Below are 12,569 nucleotides of genomic sequence, written 5' to 3'. Positions count from 1 at the left end.
TACTTAATGTTTCCTAAGTGAATTAAATACACTAACTGCCTCTTGGCCATTTTATGAAAATTAAGATAATAGCTCTGTCTTACTGGATTTCTATTGTTATGGAGAGAAATGATCACAGCTACTCTTATAATAGACATGGTGCTGGAGTAGCTGAGAACTCCACATCTTTGTAGCAGACCTGGCTTGAGCATAGGAGACCTCAAAGCCTGCTCCTTCTCCAGCAAAACCACACCTAATCCAGCAAGGCCACACCTCCTAATAGTGCCATTCCTTTGAGCCCCAGTATGTTTTCAAACTACCACAAGATCAAAACAGATTTTTAAGAGTGTTAAGGATTTGAAATATCCTATTTTAGAATAAGTTATAACTTTAGGAGGCAGGACTGTAGGAAGCTGGTCTAGAATACATGATGTGAAGGAAAACTGCAGTCAGGATGGCGACACAGGATGGTTTAGTGGGCTAAAGACACTTGCTATGTAAATCTGATACCTGCCTCTGGGGCCCATGTGAAGGTAAAATCAGAGGACGGCACACACACAGTTGTTTCTGGCTTTCTCAAAGACTTATTTATTATATATAAATACACTGTTGCTGTCTTCAGACACACCAGAAGAGGGCATCAGATTTTGTTAGAGATGGTTGTGAGCCACCATGTGGTTGCTGTGAATTTAACTCAGAACCTCTGGAAGAGTAAGTAGTCAATGCTCTTAACCGCTGAGCCATCTCTCTAGCCCGTCTCTGGCCTCTCTATACAGGCCACACACACACCATGCATGGGCACACACACATAACAAACCTCAAACTTTCCGTGGAGAGCTCACTGCTAACCTTGGCTTGTCATGGAAAGGAACATGCCCAATCTTTGCCAACCATGTGCCATCTGAGGAAGGTGCTGCGCTCAGTCTTAGGAGCTGTTTGCAGTGGGCATCAGTTAGCGAAGAAACCCCTAACTGGCTGAAGAGCAGAGGAAGTGATGGTGTCCTGGCTGGTTTTGTGTCAACTTGACACAAGCTGGAGTTATAGAGAAAGGAGCCTCAGTTGAGGAAATGCCTCCTTGAGATCCAGCCGTAAGACATTTTCTCAACTAGTGATCAAGGGGGAGGGCCCAGCCCATTGTGGGTGGTGGCATCCCTGGGCTGGTAGACCTGGGTTCTGTAAAAAAGCAGGCTGAGCAAGTCAGGAGAAGCAAGCCAGTAACATCCCTCCATGGCCTCTGCATCAGCTCCTGCTTCCTGACCTGCTAGAGTTCCAGTCCTGACTTCCTTTGGTGATGAACAGCATTGTGGAAGTGTAAGCTGAATAAACCCTTTCCTCCACAACTTGCTTCTTGGTCATGATGTTTTGTGCAGGAACAGAAACCCTCACTAAGACATGGTATAAACTATAACTGGCACATCTGTATTACACTCCTACAACCAGGGAATGTCATGAGAGGGGTGGAAACTAAGATCTAGAGGATGGGGAGATAAAAGGCAGAAAGATATCTTCTGGATACAATGTAGCACTCATGAACTGCGGCTGTGTTTATCTGTTTAAGACCTGCATGAGATTAGCCGGTTAAGGTTTCATTGTGATGGTACCTTTGAGGCGCCATCCCTCGGAGGGCCTGTGGGCAAATACTCGAGGAGAGGGTGTGAGTAGCTGCTGCTTAGTAGCTCTTGCTCAGTATGAACTTTACCACTCAGGCTTGAGGCAACTCTGATGAACCTTGGATCACACATAGGATACATAAAATGGGAAAGCTGTGCTTGGAAGAGGGGAAAAACCCATTATGTATGTGTATGAAATGGTTAAGGAACTGGAATAACTCAAATGACTTTTTCCAAAAATAATTTATTTGCAAGCGCGTGTGTGCCCATTGACAGGTATGGTGGAGTTGGTTCTCTCCTTATACCTTGTGGGTCCCCACTGAGCCATCTCTCTGGCACTTCAAATGTCTTTTAAACAAAACAACAAAAACAAAACCCTGAAACAAACCAGCAGCTGTCCTGAAACAAAGCAGATGCTGCCCACCCAGCAGCCGCAGCAGGTCCTGTTTACTGCCTTCAGAGGAGAAAAGGAACCGTTGGAGATGTGCATGGCAAAAAGTACTTAAAAGTCTGTCAGCAGAAGAGCATACAAAAAAGTAAAAACGACGAGGCTGGCTGGAATAATCTAGAAAAGAATTGTGGGGACAACTGCATAATGGCTGTCACCACAGGGCTCTCGTTTGTAAGAGGCTCGAGTAGCAAAAATAGTTTTGAAATCTGACTGATGAGCTTTGTTGGGTTTAGCTGTTTTCTGACTACTGGATTCCCAATGACTCGACACAAAATGAATGAATCCCTGACTTCTATAATAGCATATATTTACATGAATATATGCAAGCTTTGCTGTTTACACAAAGCACCTCAGTGTCCCCCCTCTGCAAGGAACATTGGAGTGGCATGGTTCTTCTCAAATGTGCCACAGGCATGGCTTCGAGGAGCTGAGATGTGTGTCGTCCCACAGTAAAACCAGTTGGGGACAGTACTTTGGTCTGATTACCAGGCCAGTATAGCAATCCATCTTCAGAAGGTGGCTTACTTGTTCTGAAGAAGTACAGAAATGATGTCAAGGTGCAATGTTACTCTGAACTCCTCTGAAGTTAGGAAAGCCCTACATTTAATAAGAATCTAATTAATACTTATGGAAACAAACTAAACTTCAAGGCTTTCTGCTGGCCATTGTAGGTCTGGATCCAAAGTGTCCTTTTGCAGTTAAATCTTCCTCATCCTCTTCTTGCAGCGCTGATTGAAAACAGGGGATGACCCCATGAGGCTGTCAGTGGAGTGGGAACCATAGCTGCTGTCTGAGTCGTCAGGGCTCTGAGGGATTCCAGCTTCACTCATGCCTGACATTGGCTCCTCGAAGACATCACTGCCCAACACCCCATGCGCAGACACATTGCCTTCCTCACTTTCTTGAGGCTCCATTTTCACGTGAGCCAGATTCCAGAGAGGAGAAGCATTTACCTCTGCACCTAGAAATAAAGGGGAATACCATGAGCCTGCCACGAGGCAAACACGGAACCTGCATGTCCCGCCCTTGTATGACTAGCAGTCTTCTCGCTGCTTTCTTTGCAGTACCCCACATGGATTGAGGGTGTCACTGTTCAATGTTACCCCCAAATTACCACTTCCTTTCCATGCTCATGGTTTTTCCCTTTACCTTACCTGTTGCAATATCCTTTTCAACCAAATCGCCAATTTGTTGCATTTTCCTCTTCAACCCAAATAAACCCATTCAACGAAGACACAACTCAGTAATCAGGAAAACAAGCTGTGGTCTATTTTGGGCAGATTTACCACTCACTGTCTATTCCCCTCCTAGGAGAGCCCTTCTCACTTGCCATTAACCCTCCTCCTGTTCCAGTTCTTTCCTCCCCCTCTCCTGCTCTGACTCCTCCCCTTCTGTTCCCCCCCCACCGCCTCCTTTTCCTGTCCAATTATGTATTGCCTTAACATAAATCCACACTTACCCACCCCTATTTCTCCTATACCAAAAAAAGTAAAACTGGGTGGAACGATTATGTTTAAAGGTAGATACAATTCCACAGTTTACCCTGACACCCCCCACCTTGTGTGTGTGTGTATGTGTGTGTGTGTGTGTGTGTGTTATACACATGAATCTGTAGGTATGTGTGCCCATCCATATGCACTCAAAAGCCAGAGAAGGGTGTGAAGCACCTTCTTTTGTTGCTCCCTCATTGTCTTGACCAGGAAACTAAGTCTTCACTAAGCTGGCTGGCCAGTGGGCTATCTCCCAAGGTTGGGATTACAGGCACACAACACACAGCCTCCACACACATATGTGTGCTGGGTGGGATTTGAACTCAGCCATCTCCCTGTTCCCTTTCCTTGTTTTCACGTGGCCTGTTTCCTTTTATCTGAGAATCTCCCTAGGCCTCTCTTGCACTCTGAACACTACGTTCACACATGCTAACATCAGTTCTCCGCTCCTCTCTCCTCCTGTATTTTGGTAATACAGTTCAGCCGTTAACTATTATTTCTTCCTCAAAAAACCCTCCTCTCAGCAGGTCTAACACAAACCTAATTTTGTTTGGGTCACATACTAGGATTTGATATTTAAATTTCTATGTGTTTACATTTGTAGACAACTAAGTGTCCAAACTAGTTTGCAACTTAACTGACTGGGGTAGGGAAGTATAGCAATTTCAGCACCTGGGAGGCTGAAGCAGGAGACCTTAAATTCCAGACTTGACTACATGGCAAGACCCTGTCTCAACTAAGCAAAGTAACTCGACAGTTCCTAGAGTCGCCATGGCTGTAGCCTACAACAGACCGGCTCCGTCCAACACTGCAAGATAGTTTCATTCCCTCTGGTCTGCAACTTTCTAGAAGTCTCTCTCAAGGAAACAGCCCCTTATACCAGAGAGTTCTGTAAAACATTCACTAAGCTGTTTCTCCAGCGACTTCTACTCTGGCCACGCTTGCTTTTCTCACTTGGAGTCTGGTTCTAAAGTGTCAGGAAGTGCTAAGGTGGGCAGAACCAGATGCAAAATGAACAAAGCTTTCTTTCTTACTTGAAGCCTGTGGTGAAGCCTCCACCTCCAGGTTGGATGGGAAGCGCTCACTCTGAGCCCCGAGGACCCCAATGGGTAAGGACTGGTCACCAGAAGCAAGGTCAGCTTCCAGCTCCTCGCTGACAGGAAACGTGATGTCACTCACAGGCTCCTCCTTGATCTTCACGGGTTTAGTGTCTTCTGTGGCCTTCTCAGGATTCACAATCCTTTCATATTCTTCAGAGAGCTGCTTACTAATCTGTTGGCAAGCAAGAGTTAGTTTTCCAGGCCTATTTTAGAATTAAATTGGAATGTGAGCTTGTAGTAAAACAAGGAAAACAGGACAGAGCAGGAGTTACCACAGCAGGTGAGTTTTTGTTTCTTTTTAGTGTGTATGTACATGTTCACGTCTCATCTGAGAAAAGGAGCTTCAGACCTGTCTGACTCCCATCTCGCCATGGATAGGCTTACAAGAGTGTATGCCATCACACCCGGCTTTTCACGTGTCTGGGGATGTGAACTCAAGGTCTCATGCCTTCCAGACAAGCACTTTACTAACAACCTCTACTGATGGCTGGAAAGTGGTGGTACATGCATTTAATCCCAGCACGTGGGAGGGAGAGCCCGGTGGAGCTCCGTGTGCTACAAAACAAGTTCTATGCTAGGCCAGGATTTTTCACAGAAACACTGTGTTGAAAATAAAAAACAAAACAACAATAAAACCTCTACTGCTAGGGCTGGGGTGCTCACCGTGGAAGAGTGCACTCGTAACCTGTGCAAGACCATGAGTTCAATTCTAGCCCCATCAAACAAGGACAGATGTCAATGCCGATGGGAGGAGGTCATTGAAGGGTTTGGGTCTGAGTTTATGACACATAAAGAATATGTCAGAAAGTGTTTTATCACTAACTAAAAGTTACACAAGGCAAAAAAAAAAAAAAAAAAAAAAAGAAAAAGCTGAGGCAAAATACTGCATTTCTGATTTCTGTCTATAAAACTAACAATTATCTGGCTATAGTATCTGGAATTCCATCTCTTAGAAGGTGAAAAAGAGGGAAGGAGAGTAAGGCAAGCCTGGCTGCACAGGGAACCCACAAGAACAGAAACCACCCAAGCATCTGGCATATAGACCCTATAGGCAATCCCTGAATGGAGCAAGCAATCTGGATCCTTCTGTTGGATGCTGAAGGTTTCTGGTTACTAAGTGCCTAAGCCTCAGGAACTGGAGATGGTGCTCTAACCTGAACCCTCCTGGCATCCCAATGGTCTTGTCTAGTTCAACACACTGGACGCCATCTCAAACGATTGTGCTTATTACTTGTTTGCCTAGTTTTGTTTCCCACGAACACTGCGAGTTCAAGAATGCGATTTCCCTTGTAAACTACTGTCTCCCACGGTGCCTAACTCACAGTAAGGTCTCAATAAATACTTGTTGAATAAAAGGATGCTAGGAAAAGAAAAAATGCTAGCCACAGTCTTTGAGACTCTAGATACCTATGCATTTCTTCCAGAGGAAGTAACAAAAAATGGGCTACGTCTAACAAAGAATGGGCCCTGACATCTCACTGGGCCAGTGGTGAGTACAGAGAAACAACACAGACTACTAGAAACATACGTCAAGTTCACTCTGCTCCAAGTCCCTGTGCACTGTACTCCAGAACATGTGTTATAGACTAGGACACTCTGCCCACGTCTCCCAGGGTCACCTCACCTGCAGCATGTAAGTGTGATAGTCCTTGATACGGTGCTGCCAGAACTTCTGGAGGGAGAGCACACTGCCAATCCCCACCTCGTGGAACACCTGTTCCATTACATCAGGGAAAGGAGTCTGTCCCAGCAGGGCCTCCCGATCGACGGCGAAGCGCAGCAACTTGGTAAACTTGAGGCAGTATTCATGTGCGACGTCAGTTAGGGTCTCCAGGACACTCTCGTTAGCACACTCAAAGCCTGCATGGGCCAGGATTGTGGCGACTGCTTGGTAGAGGAGCTGCCGACAGGAGTGCCAGCTCAGCTCGGTAACAGGTTCTCCTTTCCCACTAATAGAGGAGACAAGGGAGTGTTATTTGAGCTCTCACCAAGGGGTGACTAACCTGTCTCACTGGAGTTCTACAATCTCAGGAATCCTTGGCTCATTCTAGAGAATTCTAGAGAAACAGTCACCTTCGTCCTGCTCTTCCCAGAGCATGGTCAGCAACCCAATGTCATAGTCCTGAGCCCCCCAATTACACAGTGTGACCAGGCCATGCCTGTCTAAAACTGCAGAGTAACAGTGGTGCCATCAGATCCCCAATGGGAATTAGACAGCTGTGAGTGACCAGTTCCTCTCACCCACTTGTCATCTCTCCAGCCCCTCTGAAAATTTATTGGAGTTATGCCTCCATCTGAAAAGGAAATTGTTTTATAGATAAAAACAGAGCAGAGAAGAACATCTCTGTTCCCTGGTTTCCTCTCTCATTTAACTATTACATGAACAATAACATCTACTGCAAGTGATAGATAGCAAAGGTTAAAAGCACCGGAAGCACCTAATAAAGAGCTAATTACTATCTTTTAATCTGAGCACTATATGGACTTTTCCCTAGTAGTTTTGGGATCTGAATCCAGGCCTGTGCAGCCAGCAGGGCCTAACCTCAGTTAAGTCTACAGCCTGTCCATGGGCTTCTTTAATGGAAAGTGATGCTTTGGCATCTCATAGCTGCTGTGTATTATTTCTTCCTATACAGTTTCCTAAAATATGTATAGAACAAACTAAGTTCAAGTTGTGTGTGCACACACACACTCGTGCACGTGCATGAGTGTATCTAAGGTGTCTGACATATATACATGTATGCACAATGCATATGGAAGCCTACAGTGTCATTTTTAAGGAAACGACAAAAATTGCCCTGATTTTTCAGAAAGTGTCTCTTATTGGGACCTGCAGCTTACTGATTGCTAGGCTGGCCAGCCAGTGAGTCCCAGACATCCTCTTGCCTCTGGCTCTCCTGCCCTGAGATTATAGTCACGACTACTCTGCCTAGCCTTTTAACTGGGTTCTCAAACTCAGGTTTTCATGGCATGTATTTTCCTGACTGAGAAATCTCCCCAGCCACTCCCTTTTATTTTGAGGCAGGGTTTCTCCTTGGCCTGGAGCTCACCAAATAGGTTCACTGCCTGGCTACAGTCTCAGGCATGTTTGTCTTTGACTCTCTAGTGCTGAGATTATAAACGTAAGCCACTATGCCTGGGTTTTTTTTACATGGGTTTTGGGGGCAGAACACAGGGTCTCATCAACCACCTTACTGACTAAGCCGTCTCCCCAGGTCCTGGGTTCTTCTTAACAATTAAAACAGAAACTTGACAAAAAACCTAGAGTTGATTTTATTGAATGAAACTACATCGTCCTCACAATGGGAATATGCTGCTGACTGTTAGAAGCTGGTCTTTTGTTTTGGTTTCCTTTGTGCCGGGCCATCAGCTGTTTCAGTGCATCATTTTACTTCTAGTAAACAGTCAGCAATAATAATCACTCAGTAAATGTCTAGTGAGCTAGAAAATTTCAATTAAAATTTAAAAATACAGGCAGTGGTGGCACGTTTTTAATCCAAGCACTAGGAGGCAGAGGCAGTAGATCTCTGAGTTTGAGGCCAACCTGGTCTATAGAACGAGTTCCAGGACAGCCAAGGCTACACAAAAAACTCATAAACACAACTACAGAGTAGCTCTAGGTGGAAGTGGAAACGCCACTGCAACTTAACCGGATCATCAGGGCGGGCAGAGCACCTAAGATACAACACCACAGCAATGCTTTCTTACCGGTAAAAGTCACTCTCGGGGTCACTGTGCCGGATCTGGAATGGTGCATTGGGATTTTTACAATCTAAAGGCTGGAGGTCATCGGGGAGAGGAGGGGAGCCAGGGCAGGGGGGAAGAGGTTCACTCTCTTCCGCCTTTACACCCTCCGTCTGCTGTTGACTCTGGGTCTGCGCTGTGGCAATAAGGTTGCGCAGACGTCGGTTGTGCTGGATCAACTGAATGGTATGTATGGTGAGGCTGCACGGTTCTGAGGGGACGTCCAGCATCGTGGGGGGCTTCGGCTTGTTGGCTGAGGGTTGGTGCAGGGGCGGGTCATGGACTTCCACCAGACGGAACTCCCGTGGGAGCAGATCAAAGGAACTTCTGTTGGTCTGTCCTGATGGTATTGGTATCTCTCCCCAGTACCTCAGCATTTTACAGCAAGCAGAGAAGAGCCCTCGGGTTTACTGTAGATGAGATTCTAAGGGTGATGTGTGTATGTCTCTGGCAACTGTCGTGAGAAGTCGGAAGTCCAGGCAGTTCTGACGTAAAAAGCAAGTTAAGATCACTTTGAAAAAGGTGCTAGCAAAATTCTAGGACAAACGACGTTCTCCCAGAAGAAATTATTTTTAATATGCCAATCACACAGTGAGAATTCCTCTTTGAATTACAAAAGGACAATCAAAGTCATTAATAGGTGAAGAGCAGTGACTGCTTTGTGAGACTCTTACCATTTAACATATACACCGCCTATTTCATGTCACAAATTCATTACCAAAATACCCATCATGCCTCATTCTATGTACTTTACAGGCATGAAACGTGACTAGGAGGCCTGGAGTACTTTCACTCAATCATGCTAGATTAATAGGAAAAAGAGAGTAGCATTAAAAATACTAGCAGATAGCCAGACATGGTGGTGAACTCCTTTCTCCTAGCACTCAGGAGGCAGAGGCAGGCAGATCTCTGAATTCAAGGCCAGCCTGATCTACAGAGTGAGTTCCAGGACAGCCTACACAGGGCTACACAGAAAAACCAGATCTCAAAAGAAAACAAAACATGCTAATAAGTGCTTTTTAATCCGTGCTGTACCTGGTAGAAACATTCATGAACATTTAATCTAGCCTTATGCTTCCAAGTTCTGACATACACATGAACAAATGAGGTTCTTTGTGAGCACATGCATGGAGGCCAGAGGCAACAACCCATCTTGCTTTTTCAGTTAGGATCTCTCACTGGAGTCTAGGGTTTGCTGATTATTCTGAACCAGTGTGTTGTGTGTGGTTTTTATTCTACCACCTTTGCTCCAGGACCGGCTGTGCTCCCAGCCCCCACTCAGCTTCCCTTTTGCTTTACCTGCCTTTATCTCTGGGAGGTGACCAAGCTACCAACCCCTTTCCAGCTTTCCCTGAATCTGTCAATAAAACACACACAGTTTGTTCCTTTATAACTTGCCTTCTTGGCACAATTGCTGGGTGTTACCAGCTGAAAAAGCATGCCCTTATTAATATTTTTATCCCTGCCTCTCCACCTGCCCCAAACTTCAGTGGCTAGTCTCATATCCACGACCACCCGCCTGTAGCAGTGGCCACAGGCCCCAGCTCCCCTGAGACCTTACATGGCTGCTCCGTCCTTCTTCCTCCCAAAGATGGCGGAAAACCCTTCCTCCTTTTTGACTCCTTTTTTCTCCTGGGACCCGGAAGTTCCACCTGTACCTTCCGCCCACCAATTGGCCCTTAGCTTTCTTTACTGACAAACTAAGAACCAATTGGGAAACAAGACCTAAGCATCGGAACCGCCCCCTCTACCCATGAGTTCCAGGGATCTGCCTGCCTCTGCCTCCTGAGTGCTAGGAGAAAGGAGTTCACCACCATGTCTGGCTATCTGCTAGTATTTTTAATGCTACTCTCTTTTTCTGCTCCTCTCCCGACAAGCTAAGTTTATAAGCACCTATGTGCTTTGGGGATTGAACTCAAGTCCTCATGTTTGCAGTGGCAAGCATGTTATCGACTGGGCTGTCTCCCTAGACGGAATCTGAGAGACTTCTGCTGCCTTCTAACAAGTATTCCTTCCTCTAGTCCAGTGGCTCTCAACCTGTAGGTTACAACCCCTTTGGGGAGCAAATGATTCTTTCATAGGTAAGAAATAACAGATATCTTGTGTATCAGATATTTACATTACGATTCATAACTGCAGCAAAATTATAGTTATGAAGTAGCAATGAAAATAATTTTATGGTCTGGGGTCACCACAACATGAAGAACTGTATTAAAGGGTCACAGCTTTAGAAAGGTTGAGAACTGCTGCTCTAGTCTCTCAGAATCTGATCTACACTTGGCCCTGTTGCTAGACTTTCTCCCTTTCTCTGTCTCTCTCTGTTTGTCTCCCTCCTTCTTCCTCCCCAGCCCCCTCCCCAGTACTGAAGATTGAACACATACTACAAAAGTGTTTTATTACTGACTATACTTTCAAGCTTTTTTCTTTTCTTTTTTTCTCTTTTGCTTGAAAAAAGTCAGAATTCTGTGGCTTAGCATTCAGTGAAACTTACTACCTGTTTTTAACTCACTTCTCCATGTTTACTGCCTCTATCTATGTCTTTTTGGGTCCACCAAACATCAAATGTGTGAAGGTGTAAAATTTTTGTCCTGAGGGAAGAGTAACAGAAGCAAAATATTGCAGTATCGAAGCTTGCAGGCACTGTTGCTTTGAAGGCATGAACTCAGTGCCCTGCAGGCAAATGAGGGGCTTCCTGGATGAAATTACCTCAGCTCTAACAATATTCTATTCAGTTTCTTTCTCTCTTTTTTTCATTTACTTATTTTGGGTGAGTGTGCATGTGAAAATCAGAGGACAACTTTAAAAGTCGGCTCTCTCCTTTCACAGTGTGGGTTCCATATATTGAACTCGGGCTGTCAGATTTGGCAGCAAGTACCTCTACCTACTGAGCCATCTAACTGGCCCCTCAGTTTATTTTCTTTGCTAAGATTGTATTTTGTTTTTAATTAACTAATTAATTTCAAGACAGGGTTTCTCTGTGTAATCTTGGCTGTCCTGGACCTTGCTCTATAGACCAGGTTGGCCATGAATTCACCGAGATTTTATTTTTCTTGTTGCCTGTTGGAGGTTGGGTATGTATGTGTGCTCCATGTGTATATAGGGGCCAAGGAGATCTGAAGAGGGCATCAGATCCCTCTGGAACTGGAATTACAGGTAGTTGTGAACTACCCTGGTGTGGGTACTGGGAATAGAACTCAGGTCTACTGATGAGCAGCAAGCACTGTCAATCACAGGACCTTCTCTCCAGCCTCACTACTCAGCTTCTTGAGAACATCAGACATTTTTATAATTGACCCTTTGAATTGTGATCCTCTGCCTCACTCTGTATCTTTATCAGACTTGAACTTTTTTCTTTAAGACAACTGAAATCACCATCCCCCAACATTTCCCCAATACACCTCCTTTCTTTGTATCCTCACATCAATTTGCTTTTATTCCTGGACCTTAACTGTAGTTTACTTATTCATCTGCATCCCCCCACTTGTTATGGCTACTATCTTGGTATAGTATTGGGGCCTCTGTCAAAGAGTTATACTATAAACTATTGCTTAGTTCAATTTTCCAGCAATCTTCTAAAAAAAATTAACACTACTATTTCCAATTTTTCAGATGTGGAAGCTGAGGTCCAGTGTCATGCCAATGTCATAAATACAAAGAATGAAAGAAAAAAGAGGTTTTGATGCTCGGGTTTGTAAAGCCACTAAACATGCTGCCTCAACAATTTGTTCCGAATAATAAAAGAATGATCAAACGAGAAATTACTTCTTCCCTAACTTCACAAATGGAGTAAAGGGGTCATCAAGCCTAAATTCGGGAGCTGCTGGGTAGGGGCTCCTCCGGATCTGTGGGCTAAGGCGCCAACCACAAGATCCTGGGAAGTCTGATTTACAGGGCAGCAGACAAATGAGACGTTCTGGACATGAGCCAGAAAATAAAGCTCAAATACTCACCGCCCTGTCCCAGGAGTGGTCTACGCCGCTGCCTGACTGTGACAGGTCTGAGTCGATGGCTAGGTCAAGTCTAGGAGCCTTGTTTATTGATTAATGGTCCTTGGCTACCGGAAGCACTTCTTCCCAATCGCCCTCTGCTACAGGAAGTTATTACTAGCCGGGTGCAACGCCTAAAAATGTCCGTGTTCGCACAGCACTTTGCGAGCCCTTCCCCAATTTCTGGTATCGTGACTCCCTAGTACTAT

The 12,569-nt window shown here is 45.1% G+C and overlaps 1 protein-coding gene across 1 annotated transcript; it reads right to left on the bottom strand.

Annotated features, from left to right (window-relative positions):
* Window positions 1-1,824: 1,824 nt before the first annotated feature.
* SUPT7L (SPT7 like, STAGA complex subunit gamma) lies at window positions 1,825-12,410 on the bottom strand. The gene is made up of 5 exons (XM_080908613.1): window positions 12,325-12,410; window positions 8,339-8,859; window positions 6,255-6,579; window positions 4,565-4,802; window positions 1,825-3,001 (listed from the first exon to the last, which is right to left on the bottom strand). Exons 2-5 carry the CDS (start codon window positions 8,749-8,751, stop codon window positions 2,739-2,741), a joined length of 1,239 nt encoding a protein of 412 aa, XP_080764739.1. The 5' UTR covers window positions 8,752-8,859; window positions 12,325-12,410; the 3' UTR covers window positions 1,825-2,738.
* Window positions 12,411-12,569: the final 159 nt, after the last annotated feature.

Source organism: Micromys minutus (genome assembly GCF_963924665.1).
Source record: "Micromys minutus genome assembly, chromosome: 1".
Classification (NCBI taxonomy): Eukaryota; Metazoa; Chordata; class Mammalia; order Rodentia; family Muridae; genus Micromys; species Micromys minutus.
This window is presented reverse-complemented; position numbering and strand designations above follow the sequence as displayed.